Source organism: Moschus berezovskii, chromosome 11 (genome assembly GCF_049115385.1).
Source record: "Moschus berezovskii isolate FMDL1 chromosome 11, NW_MosBer_1.0, whole genome shotgun sequence".
NCBI classification, from domain to species: domain Eukaryota; kingdom Metazoa; phylum Chordata; class Mammalia; order Artiodactyla; family Moschidae; genus Moschus; species Moschus berezovskii.
The window spans coordinates 35,194,716-35,212,212 of record NC_142470.1 but is presented as its reverse complement, the minus strand read 5'-3'; the positions used below and the strand labels follow the sequence as shown (position 1 = coordinate 35,212,212).

The 17,497-nt window shown below is 36.5% G+C and overlaps 1 protein-coding gene across 2 annotated transcripts in view; it reads right to left on the bottom strand.

Moving 5' to 3' along the window:
* Window positions 1–17,497, bottom strand: part of BABAM2 (BRISC and BRCA1 A complex member 2) — a 413,168-nt gene that overhangs the window by 358,762 nt on the left and 36,909 nt on the right. For both annotated transcript variants that reach the window (XM_055399169.2, XM_055399167.2), the window contains exon 3: window positions 8,792–8,868. In XM_055399169.2, the coding sequence (XP_055255144.1) occupies window positions 8,792–8,868 (77 nt within the window). The remainder of the gene's footprint in view (window positions 1–8,791; window positions 8,869–17,497) is intronic.

Sequence of the window (17,497 nt, the reverse complement as noted above, 5' to 3'; positions counted from 1 at the left end):
AAAAGCTGCGGTATATCCATACAATGTTCTACCATTTGGCAATAAAAGGAACAAAGTACTGATATAGGAATAATATGGATGAATTTCAAAAACATCAGGCTGAATAGAAGAAGCCGTACACCAGAAACTACACAGTCAATGCTTCAACTTATATGAAATTCTAAATTAGGAAGAACTGTTTTACAATTTCAGAGAAAAGATAAAGATCATGGGTTGGGGGATGATGGTGGAAGGGACTGACTTAGGGAGGAAAGATAATGTTCTATTATCTTTGGAGGATGAAAATGTTCTACACTTTGTAGTGTAGTTAAATAACTATTTATAACTGTCAAAATGTATGAAATTGTACATTAAAATAGGTATTTTGTTTTACATAAATTATACCTCTATAAAGTTAATACAAAAATGTGGGATGCAAATTTCTATCCCAAACTTACTGTGTGATTAAATGAGAACATGTATAAAAATAAGTCTAATACTCTATAAAATATATGCTCAAAAAGTTACTTTCAACAATTATATCATTTTTAATAAATAATAATCAGCATCAAAACCAGATTTAAACATATACAGTTAGCTATAACTAAGTTCACTTTACAAAATTTTAACAATGTTAGTTGCTATTCTTAAAAATTCTTCTAACATTCCATGAATTCCAAGAAAAAAACATTCTGAAATACCAAGACAAAGGAATCCTCAAAGTTTAAGGGAGCGTTAATGTCTAATCCACAAAATTAGCACTCTTTACTTGCCTTTCAATGAGCATTTTTTAGAACAGTCACTAAATCAAAGGTGACCTGCCTCCCTAATTAGCCTCTAAAAATACCTTGAATGCTAGATAATAATAATCCTTAAGTAAATGAATCTTTTAAAAAGATAAAAATAAAGTAAAATGAACTATGCTACCAAGGAAAATTATAATGCTTCTCAGCATGATGCCAAACTAAATCCCTGGACTGCACATCCAACTTTTTACTTAGTGCAACTGTTACAAGTCCTAGTAAAACTGGTTCACTCCTCCTTTCCTTGCAGGTGATCCTGAAGACAAGAAGAGTGCTGGCCAACGAGCCCCATAGAGAGTGCAGTCACTAGAGAGGCAGGCTGGTCAGCGCAAGTGAAGAACCAAATATGTCAAAGAACTGTCAGGCCATTTTACTATTTCTTTGGTCCATCCTGAAAGTGAAAATGAAAGTTGCCAAGTCATGTCTGATTCTTAGGGACCCCATGGACTATACAGTCCATGGAATTCTCTAGGCCAGACCACTGGAATGGGTAGCCTATCCCTTCTCCAGGGGATCTTCCTAAACCAGGGATCGAACCCAGGTCTCCCACATTGCAGGCGTATTCTTTACCAGCTGAGCCACAAGGGAAGCCTATCTGGAGTGGGTAGCCTATCCCTTCTCCAGGGGATCTTCCCAACCCAGGAATCGAACCAGGGTCTCCTGCATTACAGGAAGATTCTTTACCAACTGAGCAATCTGGGAAGTTCTACTGAAGACTAAAGGGCTTCCCTGGTGGCTCAGAGGGTAAAGAATCCACCTGCAATGCAGGAGACCTGGGTTCGAACCGTGAGTTGGAAAGATCCCCTAGAAGAGGGCATGGCAACCCACTCCAGTATTCTTGCCTGAAGAATCCCATGGACAGAGGAGCTTGGCAGGCTACAGTCCATGGGGTCTCAGAGTCGGACACAACTGAGCTACTAAGCACAAACACTGAAGACTAAACAGTGTGAACAAAAGCAGAAAGAAGATAGACAGGATATCTGAGAAGGACAACAAGCAAATCATTTGTACAGGCTTTTGACTTAGACTGTCATCAGCTGAGGTCCACCAAGGGAGCCCATGGAGGGGCTGGAAGGCAGATTCTGACAGCCCTGAATGCTAGGCTGTGGGATTTGGCTGCTAAAATATTGAAGGGAAGAGGGGAAAGATTACGTGGATAACATTTCCCAGATTATTTATTGTTAACAATACAAGAAATTTTTCATAAAATAACACTGTCATCCCAACAAAACTGCCAACAGCTGTAGCCACAGCAGCCAACCTTTGGATGTACCAAAGTTCAAAATAAAAGGTATGAGAACAAACCTAAGGAAAGTGCAAGATTCTCTGAGACATATCAACAGAACCTTAGTATCTCCTTCAGCTGATGCAACAAACTTCTCCACAACACCACTGGGACCTTCTGGTGCTACCAGTTTGGGGTTTAGTTTCTGTTTGACTGTCATCAGTATGAAGACCTTGAGTGTCTCTACACAGTACTACGTAAGTGAAGTCTTAGAGCACAAAGAGGAGGAAAAGAGAGTATTCTGAGTTTACTATGCTGACTGGCTAAGACAAGGTAATATATAATAGACCTGAGATGAAAGAAGCACACACACACACACACACAAAGCATCCAAACAAAAATGAAGCTGAACTTCAAGATTCAGTAAAGCAGAAATTCTGGAACACTATTTGCAATTTGCCTATAAAAATTTTTGTACGTGTCTGACGATTGTTCAATTAAATGGTGCATTCTACTGAAATAGGAGCTCTGAGATTGATTTCTTTTTGTTGTAATAATTCTCAAAAAAAATTTAAATTTAGTGACGTAGTATCAAAGCTTTGGAAATGAACAGTAATTTTACACTGTTCCTCTGAAGACACGGAAGAGATAATATATTATTCAAACCATTATCTTTTTTTTTTTTTCTTCACTTTTTCCTGTGGAAAAAAGCTCTTCCTCTGGGAAAGTCTTTCAACTTCAAAACCTTTGGAGATAATTTTTTTGGCATGACTTCTTGACTCTGTCACAAATGGCTTTGAAATATTCATCATTCCTCTCAGATGATAAACAATGGCACTGCTTCTGTTGCTAAAGACAAAGGGAAAATGTCTCTAGTTTCACTTGGAAGTTCTTTAGAAAGAACTCCTGAAACAGTGTGATAGATAGGTTCCTGGGTACCTGCCCAGCCCATGCTCACTTGTATTAAACTGGCCTCTAGTACCCAAGCTAAGACATTAACCAGAACTCTTGACCATATGACTGGATCACAAGTGAACACCCAGCCCAAGATGCCAATCAGACCCTCTCTCCCAGGAATTTAGACCATAGGCTGTCTCTGCTGGCCATGAGCTTAATCACCATGTCCTAGGAGGGGTCAGGAAGTCATTTCTACTCTCTGTGAGGAGAAATACAAATTTGGTGGAAAAAGAGTAAAATGGGGACATATGTATATCTATGGATGATTCATGTTGATGTATGGCAGAAACCAACACAACATTATAAAGCAATTATCCTCCAATTAAAAATAAATAAGTTTTTTAAAAAAGAATAAAGTGAATATGATGACAAGAAAATACGTTACAGGACAAAGACACTCAAGAACACAGACACTGCCTGGTTACTACTGTGCCCACCATCCTTCCAGTCCCTACAAGGCCTTACTTCCTGTGCTTGGGCACCATGGAATTCACTTAATTCCTTATAAAGACAAACAAACAAACTCCTTAGTTTATGTTTGTTCCAATGGGTTTCTTATAACCAAACAGTCCCTGATTAAAACAAACTGTCAGTATGAAAAAACAGCAATTTTAAACAAAAGACCAATGTTAGGAAATCTTTTGATTTACTAGCCACAGATTTGCTTTATAAAACTTAAAATATTTCCATTATCTCTCTTTATAGTTATGAAATAGTGCTATTCAAAAAACCTGTAAAATTGAGAATATTTCAGGATTCTGCCACTTCATCAAACCTCATCAGTGTTATATCCAAAGAATAAGCATGGTTCATTCATTTCACAAACATGTATTTAGTCCCTCTAAATGCCAAGTACAGACTGGAAATAAAATATGATATATAGACTGGAAATAAAATGATCAAAACAGCCTCACTACCACCCTATTTAAATAGGATACACAAAAGCACAAACCCAATAATTTCTTCAAGAGTTACTGCTATAGAGTATGACAGTTATTACAAATACACATATACATGACTCTCATCTTCCTCTGTGAATTTTGCTGTAACTTGCATATTTTGAGTCATTTCAGTGGCACTATCCTAGACATTAGTATTTGTTTTATTTAAATCAATTTGATCACTGAAGAGTCACTTTTCCAATCCTCTTTAAGCAAGTACTAGTTATTTCTTCTACAATCATGCAATTCAAGGACTGCTCTTCAATTCAGATATCCTTTGATATTTTCTATGAGAATCTTACACAAATTGGCACCTCTTTCAATGCCCAACAGTTTTCTCTTCACATTAAAAAGAGCTGAGGAAACATCATTCCTAATGCACGATAATCTTCTGTGGTTTTTCTTTTTAATGTCTGTTATTTCATTATACATGTGGGTAATTCTTAGAAATCAATTCATAAATTTACAGGTAGAAATATGCCCTCTCCTTTGTCTTTCATTTTCACTATTATTAACTGCAAAGCTTTCTTTATTCAGCTTCCTTTATTCCACATGAAACATTTATAGAACTATTTCCTAGTACATAAAACATTCCAAAATAAAAAATTTAGTCACACATTATTTTCATTACTCTGCTATGAGAAGGCACAGTAAAATATATAAAGAAAATGGAAACAGACTCCAAATCTGCAAAATACTGTATGTCCTTCCTGTTTTCTGAATTGTTAAGAGCAATGTTCCAATTACAAATTCCATGTGTAATAAATAACTTCTAAAGATTGAATTTCTGTTGGCAAAAGGCTGATACAAGTAACAGAATGTCACATTCTTTACTACACTATACTTCAACCAACAAAAATCTGAACACCAAGATTCAAAAATTCATGCACGCATTCATCACATTCCTTCAATAAATATCTAACTGAATATCATTACAGTGCTAGAGGCTGAAGATATAATTTAATAAACAAAAAGGTCTCCATTTCTAACTTCGCTGAGTTATGTAATAACTAAACAGCAGTTATGTAATAAGTAAACTCCAAATACTTTGATTCAGCCTTGGTTAAAATTATAGTTTAAATCACATACCACAAGTTTTCAGTGAGAACCGTTAGATAAAGAAGCTGTTTACATTACTACTACCCTTGATGCATCATGATTCAACAAACTCCGCTTAGAAACGTTTACTGTCAGCCCTCCATATTAATGGATGCGAAATCCATGAGTATGGAGGACTGAATGTACTATGTCATTTCATCTAAGGGACTTGAGTATCCGTGGATTCTGGTCTCTGCAGGGGCTTCTGGAACCAATCCCATCGATACCAAGGGATAAACTGTATAAAATACTGTAAAGAGATTTAATTTTGAAATAATTTAAATAAGTACAGTTACAAAGAGAGAAACTTTAACTGCCATGGCCTAAAAGTTACACAAATTAAGGAAAGCAAAATAAACTTGCTATATAATCACTGACATTAGGTGGGCAGATTCACAAAACACCAGTTCAATAAATTCAATGGATCATCACTTGAATTTTAACTAGGTGTTTGAAGGGTTTGTTCATCTGTTTTGACTTTCTTTATATAAATATGTCTAGTTTATACTATCAGAGAGCAGTAACTTGTTTCAAAATTTATGCAGTTGGTTTCATTTATTTTGATGATTCTATCATATTTTAATATTAACAGATATTAAAGAACAATTTCCATCTGGAAATCTAAAGAGGTTTTAGATTGGCCTCCATATTGAAGCACTGAGGCACCTCAAAGGGTATCGATTTGAGAGTTTTTCAGATAATTTTTTAAAGCAAGGTCAAATTCAAGAGAATAAAGGTCAATCCTACAGTGATAACTGCAAGAGCAGGCCTACAAGGTAATCAGTCAAGCAATTTATAGACAAAGCACATATGGCAATTACAGATTTAGAACAGACAATAAGTTATCAACTTTGACAATGCAGAAGGAAAATAACAGAAGACAAAAATTGAGAGGTGAAGGAGGATAGGGGTTAATATTGTCATCTTACAAAGTGGGGAGCCAAAAGACACAATCTATGGCTACTGCTGCTGCTGCTAAGTCGCTTCAGTCATGTCCAACTCTGTGTGACCCTATGGACAGCAGCCCACCAGGCTCCTCTGTCCACAGGATTCTCTAGGCAAGAATACTGGATAATGGGAAACTAAACAAAAGCACACTAAGTGAGCATCATTATTGCACAGAGATTTCACTTAAGAAACAACAGTGGTAACTGTGTGCCAGGCACTTGCTAAGAATTTTTAGGAGCTGTTCATTTAACTATACAATACAATGCTTTAAATGAGTCTTTAAAAAAAAGAAGGAACTTCCCTGGCAGTCCAATGGTTAGGACTTTGCCATCCAATGCAGGGGGTGGAGGTTCCATCCATGGTCAGGGAACTAAGATCCCACATGCCTTGGGACCAAAAAACCAAAACATAAAAAAAGAGAAGCAAAACTGCAACAAATTCAATAAAGACTTTAAAAGTGGTCTACATCAAATAACCTTAAAAAAAAAAAATTGAAGCTACAGGGTAACCAATCAGAGTCACTCAGTCATGTCTGACTCTTTGAGACCCCGTAGACTGCAGCATGCCAGCCTTCCTTGTCCATCACCAATTCCCGGAGTTTACCCAAACTCATGTCCATTGAGTCAGTGATGCCATCCAACCATCTCATCCTCTGTCACCCTCTTCTCCTGCTTTCAATTCTTCTCCTGCTTTCAATCTATCCCAGCATCAGGGTCATTTCCAATAAGTCAGTTCTTTGCATCAGGTGGCCAAAGTATTGGAGTTTCAGCTTCACCATCAGTCCTTCCAATGAATATTCAGGACTGATTTCCTTTAGGATGGACTGGTTGGATCTCCTAGCAGTCCAAAGGACTCTCAAGAGTCTTCTCCAACACCACACTTCAAAAGCATCAATTCCTCGGTGAAAGCTTTCTTTATAGTCCAACTCTCACATCCATACATGACTACTGGAAAAACCATAGCTTTGACTAGACAGACCTTCGTTTGCAAAGTAATGTCTCTGCTTTTTAATATGCTGTCTAGGTTGGTCATAGCTTTTCTTCCAAGGAGCAAGTGTCTTTTAATTTCATGGCTGCAATCACCATCTGCAGTGATTTTGGAGACCAAGAAAATAAAGTCTCTCACTGTTCACTGTTCCCTTGTTTCTCAATACAGGAACCAATAGTGGTGATATGATCAGTCCTGGGTGTTCATTGGAAGGACTGATGCTAAAGCTGAAACTCCAATACTTTGGCCACCTCATTGAAGAGTTGACTCACTAGAAAAAGACTCTGATGCTGGGAGGGATTGGGGACAGGAGGAGAAGGGGAGAGATGAGATGGCTGGATGGCATCACCGACTCGATGGACATGAGTTTGAGTGAACTCCAGGAGTTGGTGACGGACAGGGAGGCCTGGCGTGCTGTGATTCATGGGGTTGCAAAGAGTCGGACATGACTGAGCAACTGAACTGAACTGAACTGAATCACAACAATGTAACTTTGTAAGATGAAGATGACAAGAGAGAGATAAGCAGTACAATGAAAACAGGCCAATACCTCATGCATCAGTGCAGGAAGTCAAAAGATAGTAACATCTAAAACTGATAAGCCAAGAAACAGAGGCATAAGCATATTACTTAGACATATGGAGATCATCTAGGAGAACTAGACACTAAAACAATTATTTTTTTAAGGTTTTAAGTGGTTCCTTTGAGCCATAGGTCTAGGATTGGAGAGAAATGGGACAGAGGACCACTGCTTTCATATATTAAAAAATGTCTGAACTACTTACATTTTTCACCATGTAAATGATTTGCTTTGATCATTTCTTTCAAATTTAGTTAATAATATTTTTCCCAAAAAAAGATAGTCCTACTATCTCAGTCAGGTAAAATTCTTTTCTATTTTAATGGTTTCCAGAGAAAGACCTAACAATAAAAGGTTAACAGGTCAGCACGTCACAAATTTTTCAGTTCATATTGCAATTGGTAAATTAATATAGAGTGATTCTACAAATATTAAGATGTGGCCTTTCCTGGCCTAAAATGGCAAAACACACAATTCGTGGTCTGAAAGGTACTGTTTGCCCATCTGTCCCACCTTCAATATCTTTGTTCTTCATTCCTCTGTGTAAGAAAAGTCAGACTTTCATACTCTGTCCAGTAGAATGGTTTCAAGGGAAAATTCTTGATGAAAGTACTGATACTAACCAACAAAAGCGATCATCATCTCTATCATCACAGGCTACAGCTTTAATCCTGGTGATTATGGCAGAGAAGTGCTGACGCAACCCAGGTAAGTGCTGCAGATGGTGGATTAAATCCAACAGGAGGTCTTGCATATTATTCATCAAGGTCACAAACCAGAGTTTCAAGAGCTCAAGGCAGCTCACACACACATTTGGTTTGGCCTACATAATGCTGGCCCACACTGTAATTTCGAAGAAGTGGCCAATGTCTAAAACTGAGAGAATTCAAATAAAAATGCAGATGTCCACCTTTTCTCAATAAATCAGTAAGGGTAACCCCCCAAAACTGGGTTGAGTGCTTCAGTTTGCCACCCCTAGCCTACTTCCCTCATTCATGTTACCAGTTTGGCCTCATAGTCACTTATATTTCTGATCTTTGCTATAAAAGATAAAACACGTGCATGCCCACTTGACCACAACTTACTGCCTGCCAACTGTCTTACTTTGACTAAAACTAGGACTGAAAGACAAATTTTCAAAAAGTGGTAAATCCTTCTGATTGATATCTTATGAGATAACACTTAAAAGCCAGAAATAAAAACACTAAAGCACAAAGTCCAATAGCTAGCACTGTAATCTACATTTTCAGTAAAACACTCATCATTTACTTACATTTTAATGTCTCTCCAGCATATGGTATATGCAACTTAAATCGGTCACAGTTGGGTCCAGGAGTCAATGACGTGCAGCTTTTTTAAAAAGAAAGAAAAGAAAAGCATTTCTCAAAACCCCACATATTTATAATATTTAATAAAGTTAATTAAAAGTAATCCTTACAGACCAATGATTAAAACACTGACTTATAGACCAAAATAAAAGCCTTAATAGTCGTGGAGGCTAAGACAAAATAAGACCTGTGCTCAAAGAAATAATTCATTTATCTCACAATAAAACCTATATGCCTTCTGACATTAAATACCAACACTGCTTCAGCTACTTCTCTCAAAGAAGTGTATCTCAACTTTGAAAACAGGTACATGATTCAAAACAGGTCTGTAGTCTTTGATGCCAAGAATTGTAAAAGAAGCGTAGTTTTATGGTCATATTTTATATATAGACTCTTAGTTTTCACTCAGTTAGTACTAAAAAGAGCCCACTTTTGGCCTTTTTCTGGTACCAGATGGTTTTCTCTCTTTCCCTGAAAACAAGGCGCTTCCTCTAGATTTGGCACCCCATAACTTACATCTGTAGCAGAGCACAATGCTCTGCACTCAGTTTCAGATAAAATGCAAATTAGGGGGGGGTAGTGAGTTAGTCACCCAGGTCTCAACAGCTTGTTGTTTTTTTCTTAAATCTATTACTTCGCAAAGTTATACAATGTTCTTTGTTCTTTACACAGATTTACTTTGTAAACTATCTTTCATGATCTTCTGAGTCATAACTTCAACTGTGTAACAGCAATATTGGCTTCATAAATTAATAAAATATTAATATGAAGTCGGATGAGGAAGTTGTATGTCTTCATTTAGTCAAAAAAATAAGCAAAGCTTTTCATTGGTAGAGTAACAAAGCTATTTTTTTTTCATAACTCCAAAACTGTCTATGAAACATTTCTGAAAAAGAACCTACATAAGTGGTTTAAGGAAAGGAAGCACTGTTGGAACAAATGTACCCCTTCCCTAGATGGCCACTGTGAAAGGCAACAGGCATTTGAAACTAAATTTGAGAAGTGCTGACTCAAAAAACACTAACTCAGAGTTCATATTAGATTTACTATTACTTTTTCCCAAAACTCTGTGAATGTGAAAGAGAAAAGTAGACAGAAACTTCAATGTATTTAGCATAAACCAGTCTGAATGACTGAGCCTGCGCACACCAGGTTGAGTATTCCTCTTTATCCTTAGGGGCCAATAAAAACATTAGTTTATAAACTAAACAGCAAAACTGAACTAGTAATTACAGAGTAACTTACTTTAATTTTTTTACAAGTTTTAAGATCACAGTCTCCTTTACCTTTCAATATAAAAAACTCTTTGGGGCACATTTTATTAAAGGTACTAAAATATCTCTCTTATAGTATCATCTTTTCTAGCCTACAACATAGTAGTTCTTTGAAAACACTTATGGAAAACACTTAAACACTAACATTATAAAATATGAAGTATAATCTAACAACAAAAATGACTCTACAAGCAACATTAAGAATCTTTTCCTCTTACATTATATTCAACAATGTTTTTAAATAATTTAACAAATAAGCATACAATCAAGTGTCTTTGGAGGCTTGAAGATCAAATCACCTACATCACTTAATGACTCAAGTTATTAATAGTACAGGAAATACTCAAGATTAATCTGATTCTAATTTGACTAAACTCATCCTTCCATTATGTGAATTAAATTTTGAAATAATTACAGTCACTGTGGTGCCACACTTTATATTATTCACTCTATGCTTAAACCAGGACTAGGAAAGTGTCTTTGTGCTCTGCCCTTTCACCTTCCTCCCTTTCTACTTGAATGGCTGGTTCCAGCCACCTCAGCGCAGAAAAAAATACATTTCTCCATCTGAGTGATTCACTCACTGATTCTTTTCACTTAGGTAAGACTGACTGAACATTGCTCCACATCTTAGGAATACAGGGTGGACAAGATAGACAAGAGCCACAGTCTCACGATACTTAAATTCTGGCAAGGGAAGGAGAAATGATTTAAAAAAAACAAAAGGAGAGACAAATGTACAAAGATAGTTTAAGATTGCTAAATGTGATGAAGAAAATAAAACAGAGAGCTGCAATAAAACAGGAGCCACATGATGTTGGAAGACTGGGAAAGACCCTTGGAGGTGGTGAAATCTGAAACCTGAATAATGCAAAGGGGCCAACCATGCACAGTTCTGGTGAAGAACATTCCAGGCAGAGGAAACAGCTGGTGCAAAGGCGTGAAGGCAGGAACAAGTTGGGTATTTCTGGGGGGAGGGATCTTGCTAAGTCTGGGCGACGCGGCTACAGCAGAGTGACTGCAGGAGATCAGAACAGCAAAAGATCAGGACAAGAGATACACATGGGACAGACCACGCAGAGCCACGGAAGCAGTGGCGATTAATTCAGGTTTTATTCTGAGTACAAAGGAGGGTTTTAGGAAGAGTATTATATTCTGAGTCTAAGTTTTTAAAAGATTATCCAGTATACTGTATGGAAAAGGGGACTGTGAAAAGGGAAAACAGAAATCAGGAAACCAGAGACGAATCCATTACAGGCAAGAAAGTTTGGGCCCTTGGGCTGGGGAAAGAGCAGGGGCGATGGAGATGAGATTTACTCAACGGGGACAACTAGGAGAGAAACAAGGTGAGGGAGAAGGGAAGTCAAAAGCTCAAAGTGTCAGCTGACAGCCAATTCTTCCTGGAAACAGAGGCAGATCCATGGGAGGGCCAGCCATTCTAAAAGAGCCACTAATGCAGCACACACACACAAAAAGAAGATAGAAGAAAAACTCATCAAAAAAGAGCCCTGTCTGTTGTTAGAAAGATCACTTACTTGAAGTGGGGATGGTGGCAGGGGTAACAGTCCTCGAGCAGGACTATACACGGGTTACATCAGCTACAGTTAACTGCAGAGCTTCTATCTGGCTGAGAGGTATACACAAATTTGGGGCCAAGAACCAAACTATTCAAGGGAGCTGAGAAGAAAGGCTAAGCTGTCTCTCTCTCTCCTAAACAGCATTCAGTTTCTCCTCCAAGGAAACACTGGGCAAATTATTTAAAATATCTTGTTATGCTGTCTTCCATATTTCTTAGGATAAACAGCTTGATGGGAAACAAGCCAATGTCATCTTACCTAATGGTTCATTTAAGATTAAACTGTTTCCCCTTTTTAAATTACCTCAGTCTAAAACTGGTTTTGGTCATGTTATTTAATTTACTGTGAAATTTCAAATCATACTCAAGGAGGCCAATAGTTTTTCAATTAACAAAAAAAAAAGGTTTGGGTTAAAAAATACTGAAAAACACAGATGAAAAGAAAGCTTCCACGTATGGAAAAGAAAGATCTAAGTGTGCTTATGTTTATGTACAAAAACAGATTTCAAAAAGAGTATCACCAAAAATGTGTAGTAGGATTTGGGGTGATCCTTAGAACTTTCTTCAATGACCTTCTGCATTGTTTTGATTAATAATGAACATGAACTATTCTACAATTAAATATTTTAAAGCTAAACATATTCTTTTATATTTTGACTCAGGAAACTTGGCTATGATGGCTTGATTTATCATTTTCTTCTAAAGTGCTTCACTCCTTTTCAAAAGGAAATAAGGCAGGGTGATTTACCAATGAACAGTCTTCAAATGAGCCGTATGAAACTCTTTATATTATGATATCACAAAGCATGACATTTCTAATATTTATTATCTCGCACAGTTTCTCACATGTCAGGGCTTAAGAATGGCTTGGCAGGGCAACTCTGGTGTAAGGTCTCCCATGTAGTTGCAGACAAATGCAGTTAACAGAGAACTAATACATTATGCAAGTTCATTCTCCTAGAAAGGCATTTCCTTACCCAAGTATGAAAAAGCTAGTAAGTAAGAAGCTACTAACTTCATTAAAATTATATTTGCATAACAGCAACTTGCCCTAACATAGTTAGATCTAAGGTTTAAAAAGACCAATATCTTTTAATAATAAAGTAATTTTTAATAACTTAGAAATTGCTGACAATTCAAATGTAACTTCAAATTTGCCTTTCAACTATATTTTTGTTTTCTTAATTTATTTTCATTTTTGGCCACACCAAGTGGAGGCTTGTGGGATCTTAGTTCTCTGACCAGGAATTGAACCCATGCCCTCAGCAATGAAAGTATAGAGGCCTAACCACTGGATCATCAGGTGATTCCCTCTCAAACATATTTCTTGAGTGTTGACTACACATCAAGCAGTGCGCTAGAAGCTGGGGATACAGCAATGACAAGAACAAAAAGACATTATCTTACCATTATAACATAAAAAGGGTTTGGGGATGAACCATGCTCTAAAAATGTATCTTCCACTAAATTCTAATTACCTCATTATACTGGGGATTCACTATTTTAAAGTTTAACGGGTAAGAAAACAAAGGGTGTTGAGCTCCCTTTTAAAAAGATTATGCATGTGGGAATTCCCAAGTGACACTTCAGTTCAGTTCAGTTTGGTCAATCAGTCGTATCCAACTCTTTGCGACCCCATGAACTGCAACACACCAGGCATCCCTGTCCATCACCAACTCCTTATGTCCAAGGAGTTGCTCAAACTTATGTCCATTGAGTCAGTGATGCCATCTAACCATCTCATCTTCTGTCGTCCCCTTCTCCTCCTGCCCTCAATCTTTCCCAGCATCAAGGTCTTTTCAAATGAGTCAGCTCTTCGCATCAGGTGGCCAATATTGGAGTTTCAGCTTCAACATCAGTCCTTCCAATGAATATTCAGGACTGATTTCCTTTAGGATGGACTGGCTGGATCTCCTTGCAGTCCAAGGGTCTCTCAAGAGTCTTCTCCAACACCACAGTTCAAAAGCATCAATTCTTCAGTGAAAGCTTTCTTTATAGTCCAACTCTTACATCCATACATGACTACTGGAAAAACCATAGCCTTGACTAGACAGACTTTTGTTGACAAATTAATGTCTCTGCTTTTTAATATGCTGTCTAGGTGGGTCATAACTTTCCTTCCAGGAAGCAAGTGTCTTTTAATTTCATGCCTACAGTCATCTGACACTGTTTCCACTGTTTCCCCATCTATTTGCCATGAAGTGATGGGACTAGATGCCATGATCTTAGTTTTCTGAATGTTGAGCTTTAAGCCAACTTTTTCACTCTCCTCTTACACTTTCATCAAGAGGCTCTTTAGTTCTTCTTCACTTTCTGCCATAAGGGTGCTGTCATCTGCATATCTGAGGTTATTGGTATTTCTCCCAGCAATCTTGATTCCAGTTTGTGCTTCTTCCAGCCCAGCGTTCCTCATGATGTACTCTGAGAAAAAGAAGGTTCCTCTCAAGTTAACATAAAATCAGGCAGTTTACTCTGGTACCTTATTAAGAACTTGGAGCTAACCACTGACGTGATAAAATGCTAAGCATAATACCTTCTCAAACTATCATCCCTACAATCTCCTATTTCCCATCTAATCACATGACTCTCAATATTATCTGTGATCTATTTCCTAATTGTGGTTTGTTTTTCCTACCAGTTCTAAGATTCTTGGTGCCAAGAACTGCTTTACCATTTTCAAAATGTCTTAGTATAGCAATCTAGCACAGTGCTACAAACCCAGCACTGATGACTGAAATCATCAACTAAACTCAAAAATTGTCATTTTATAGACAACAACAGATTGGAAACCACTTCCAAGGCACTCTAGTCACATCTTAGTCTCCCTGACCTAAGCATCTTTAAATCATCTCTAATCTTCAGAATCCAGCAGCATTTATGTCCAGAACATAGAAAGTCCAACAACTATGCACGGAGGTAAAGGTTTGCTGAATGAAAGGTCTGCGTAAAACTTGATTCCCTGTCTAGTGCTCTTTTCCTGCAAAAACCAATGATTTAATTGGAATTGGGAAGCCGCTCTCATCCGCACCTCTGAGAAAGTTAAAAGTGACTATTTGTGAAAGGTCCTCCCTTTGAAGAATTGTCCATGCAACTCAGAACTTAAAGTCATAACCTAAAATCACTCTATTTTCAAAATAAATAATAACAATAGCAGCTAACATTTATTGGGCATTTACTGTGCAAAGGGCATTAAGTTCTTTAATTAAACTATTTAAGCCCACAGCAACCTTCAGCAATAGGTTCTATTATTGTCTCCATTTTACAGATGAGGAAACTGAGGCAAATAGAAGCTATATAACTTGCTAGTAAGTGACAGAGCTGGGATCCAAGCCCAGGATATCCAGTTCCAAGGCCCATTTTCTTAACCACCAAACTAAATCATCTCTTAATAATTAAAAGAGAAAACCATCAGAATTAGTGAAAAATGTGAATTATAACTCCTCTCAACAAAGGTATTTGATTAAATCTGTGCTGCAGTGTTGACACTCTTGATTTATTCAGCAAAGTCTTTACATAACAGTGAAATGTAAATTTAGATTTGAATCCTTTTTAAATCATTACTTGTTCCTAATTACTGAGATCGTACTCAAGTTAGGAGAGTTTCACTATAAAGAAGAAAAGGTAGACAATTTCACAACACTTTACATGATCTGAGTAACAGCCAAGAATTGTTCTTGAGTTAACAAAGTTAAATGAAGATATTCTACAACCTTTAAGACATCAGCATTTTTAAGACAATGCAAAATATATGCTTTCCAGTTTAAAGCTAAACCTATTATTTGACATACTTTCTGGAAAAAAGTAATGACAAACCATTTCTATTCTTCAAGCCACCTAAAAAGAACAAAGTAGATGAGTCTAGGGTTCCTTCCCTGAGTAGACGTCAGTTTCCTTTACTCTAACTATTAATTCACCATTTGGCATGTTCTCCTACATAGCTTCCTGTTTTCTTGATAATGACGTGTGTGCTTAACTAACAGTATTTAACATCAGCTAAGAAGGAAGTCTTCAGCTTTGGCAACCTAAAATACTATGTGAGTATGAAGCAAAAACAGGCTCAAAGACCAATAACTGCATTTTAAATAACTATTAAGTCATAAATTAGAGTGAATTACTGCTAGTTGATATTCAGCACATTTTCATTTTACAGAGTTAATTTTCTCTGAATTAACTCTAACATCAAAAATTCCACTCAGACTAAAGCACTTTCAAAATTATCATGGTTTCCAGACTGAAATTCAGCAGTAAAGAAGCTAGAAGGCTGAAGTAGGATATCTTAACAGTTATCTAAATAATCTATAAAATGGGCATTTTATCTGTGGAGGTATCTGAACTTCTGATTCACAGACTCTTTCACCTTCAGTCTTGGAAGGAAATTATGGTGCAACTAGTTGACTATATCAAAACCTACTGGGCAAGTCTTAGGCCTTTCTACAAGAAGACTCATAAATTAAAATTGGTAAAAGAAAGCAGCAAAGTCACACTGAGGTAGATGTTTCAGATGATTATCCTGGAGACTGGAACTACCCACTTGATGACATATGATGTTCCTGACATACCAAGTACATCCTCTACATCTCTAAAGTCTAAAATCTATTTCTGAACCCTACTAGAAAGTGAGGAATTTAATTTGTAGCATAGGAATCCAAAATGTCATTACCAAAATAAGTGACTCAGTCCAAAATGTTTTAAAAATTATAAAATTAAAATATTCAAAAATATGTGTTTGCCAGTTCATGTGGCATCAACCGTTCTTCTCAGTTTCTCCGCTGTTATCTCCATTTACAAATGAGAGGTTTCAACTCTACTTTAGAGTGGGGAGTATTTTTAAATCTTAGTAGGTGTTCTATAGCAAAAATGTGGTTTACATTATAATATCATGTCAGTAGGAATGATGGGCTCAAATACTATTTTTAACAATTAAGTAGGCAAGGGGAAATCCTTTAACTTTGAGATAGATGCTTAGATCATTACTGTTCAACCTTTCTTCTTTTCTAATATATGCATTTAATTCACTCTGTTAACAGAACAGAAGAGAAATTTAAGAGGATTATCTCAATAGGTTCGGGATAAGTGTTTGATAAAATTAAATATCCATTCATGATTTTTTCAGACTCTTTGAAAACAAGGATAAAAAAGAAACTCCCTGGATATGGTAAAGACCATCTATAAAAAACTTACAGCAACATTATACTAGTAAAAGAAATGTTAATTTTTCCCTTTGAGACAGAGAATGGAACAAGGATATCCTTTGTTACCACTTTTACTTAACATTGAAATTGAAATCCTGGCTAGTACAAAGTTTGCAGTATGAGGAAATAAGGGTATAAACATCGGAAAGGAAGAAATAAAACTATACTTATTTGTAGGTAATATGACCTTATGTAGAAAGCATTTTAAAATCTTCACATCTATCACTGGAAATGACATTTAAGTTTAGCAAAGCTGTTAGACAAAGAACACACACAAAATCAACTGTATACTGTATATGTATATCAATATACCATCAACAGTCAGTTAAAAAATAAAAACTTTTAGAAAGATGCCACTAAAAATAACATCAATCAAATATATAGAAATAAGTGTCACAAAAGGTGGACAAGAGCATTATATAGAAAAGCTATTATTAAGAAGAAAATAAACCAAAAAAAAAAAGAACATAGATATCATGTTCACAAATTAAAAGAAACATAATGAAAAGACAACAGTTCTTAAGTTGATCTGGAACCTGAATGGCAGAATCTAAAATGTAAATGGAATATTAAGAACTAAGAATAGACCAGATTCTCTTGACGAAGGAA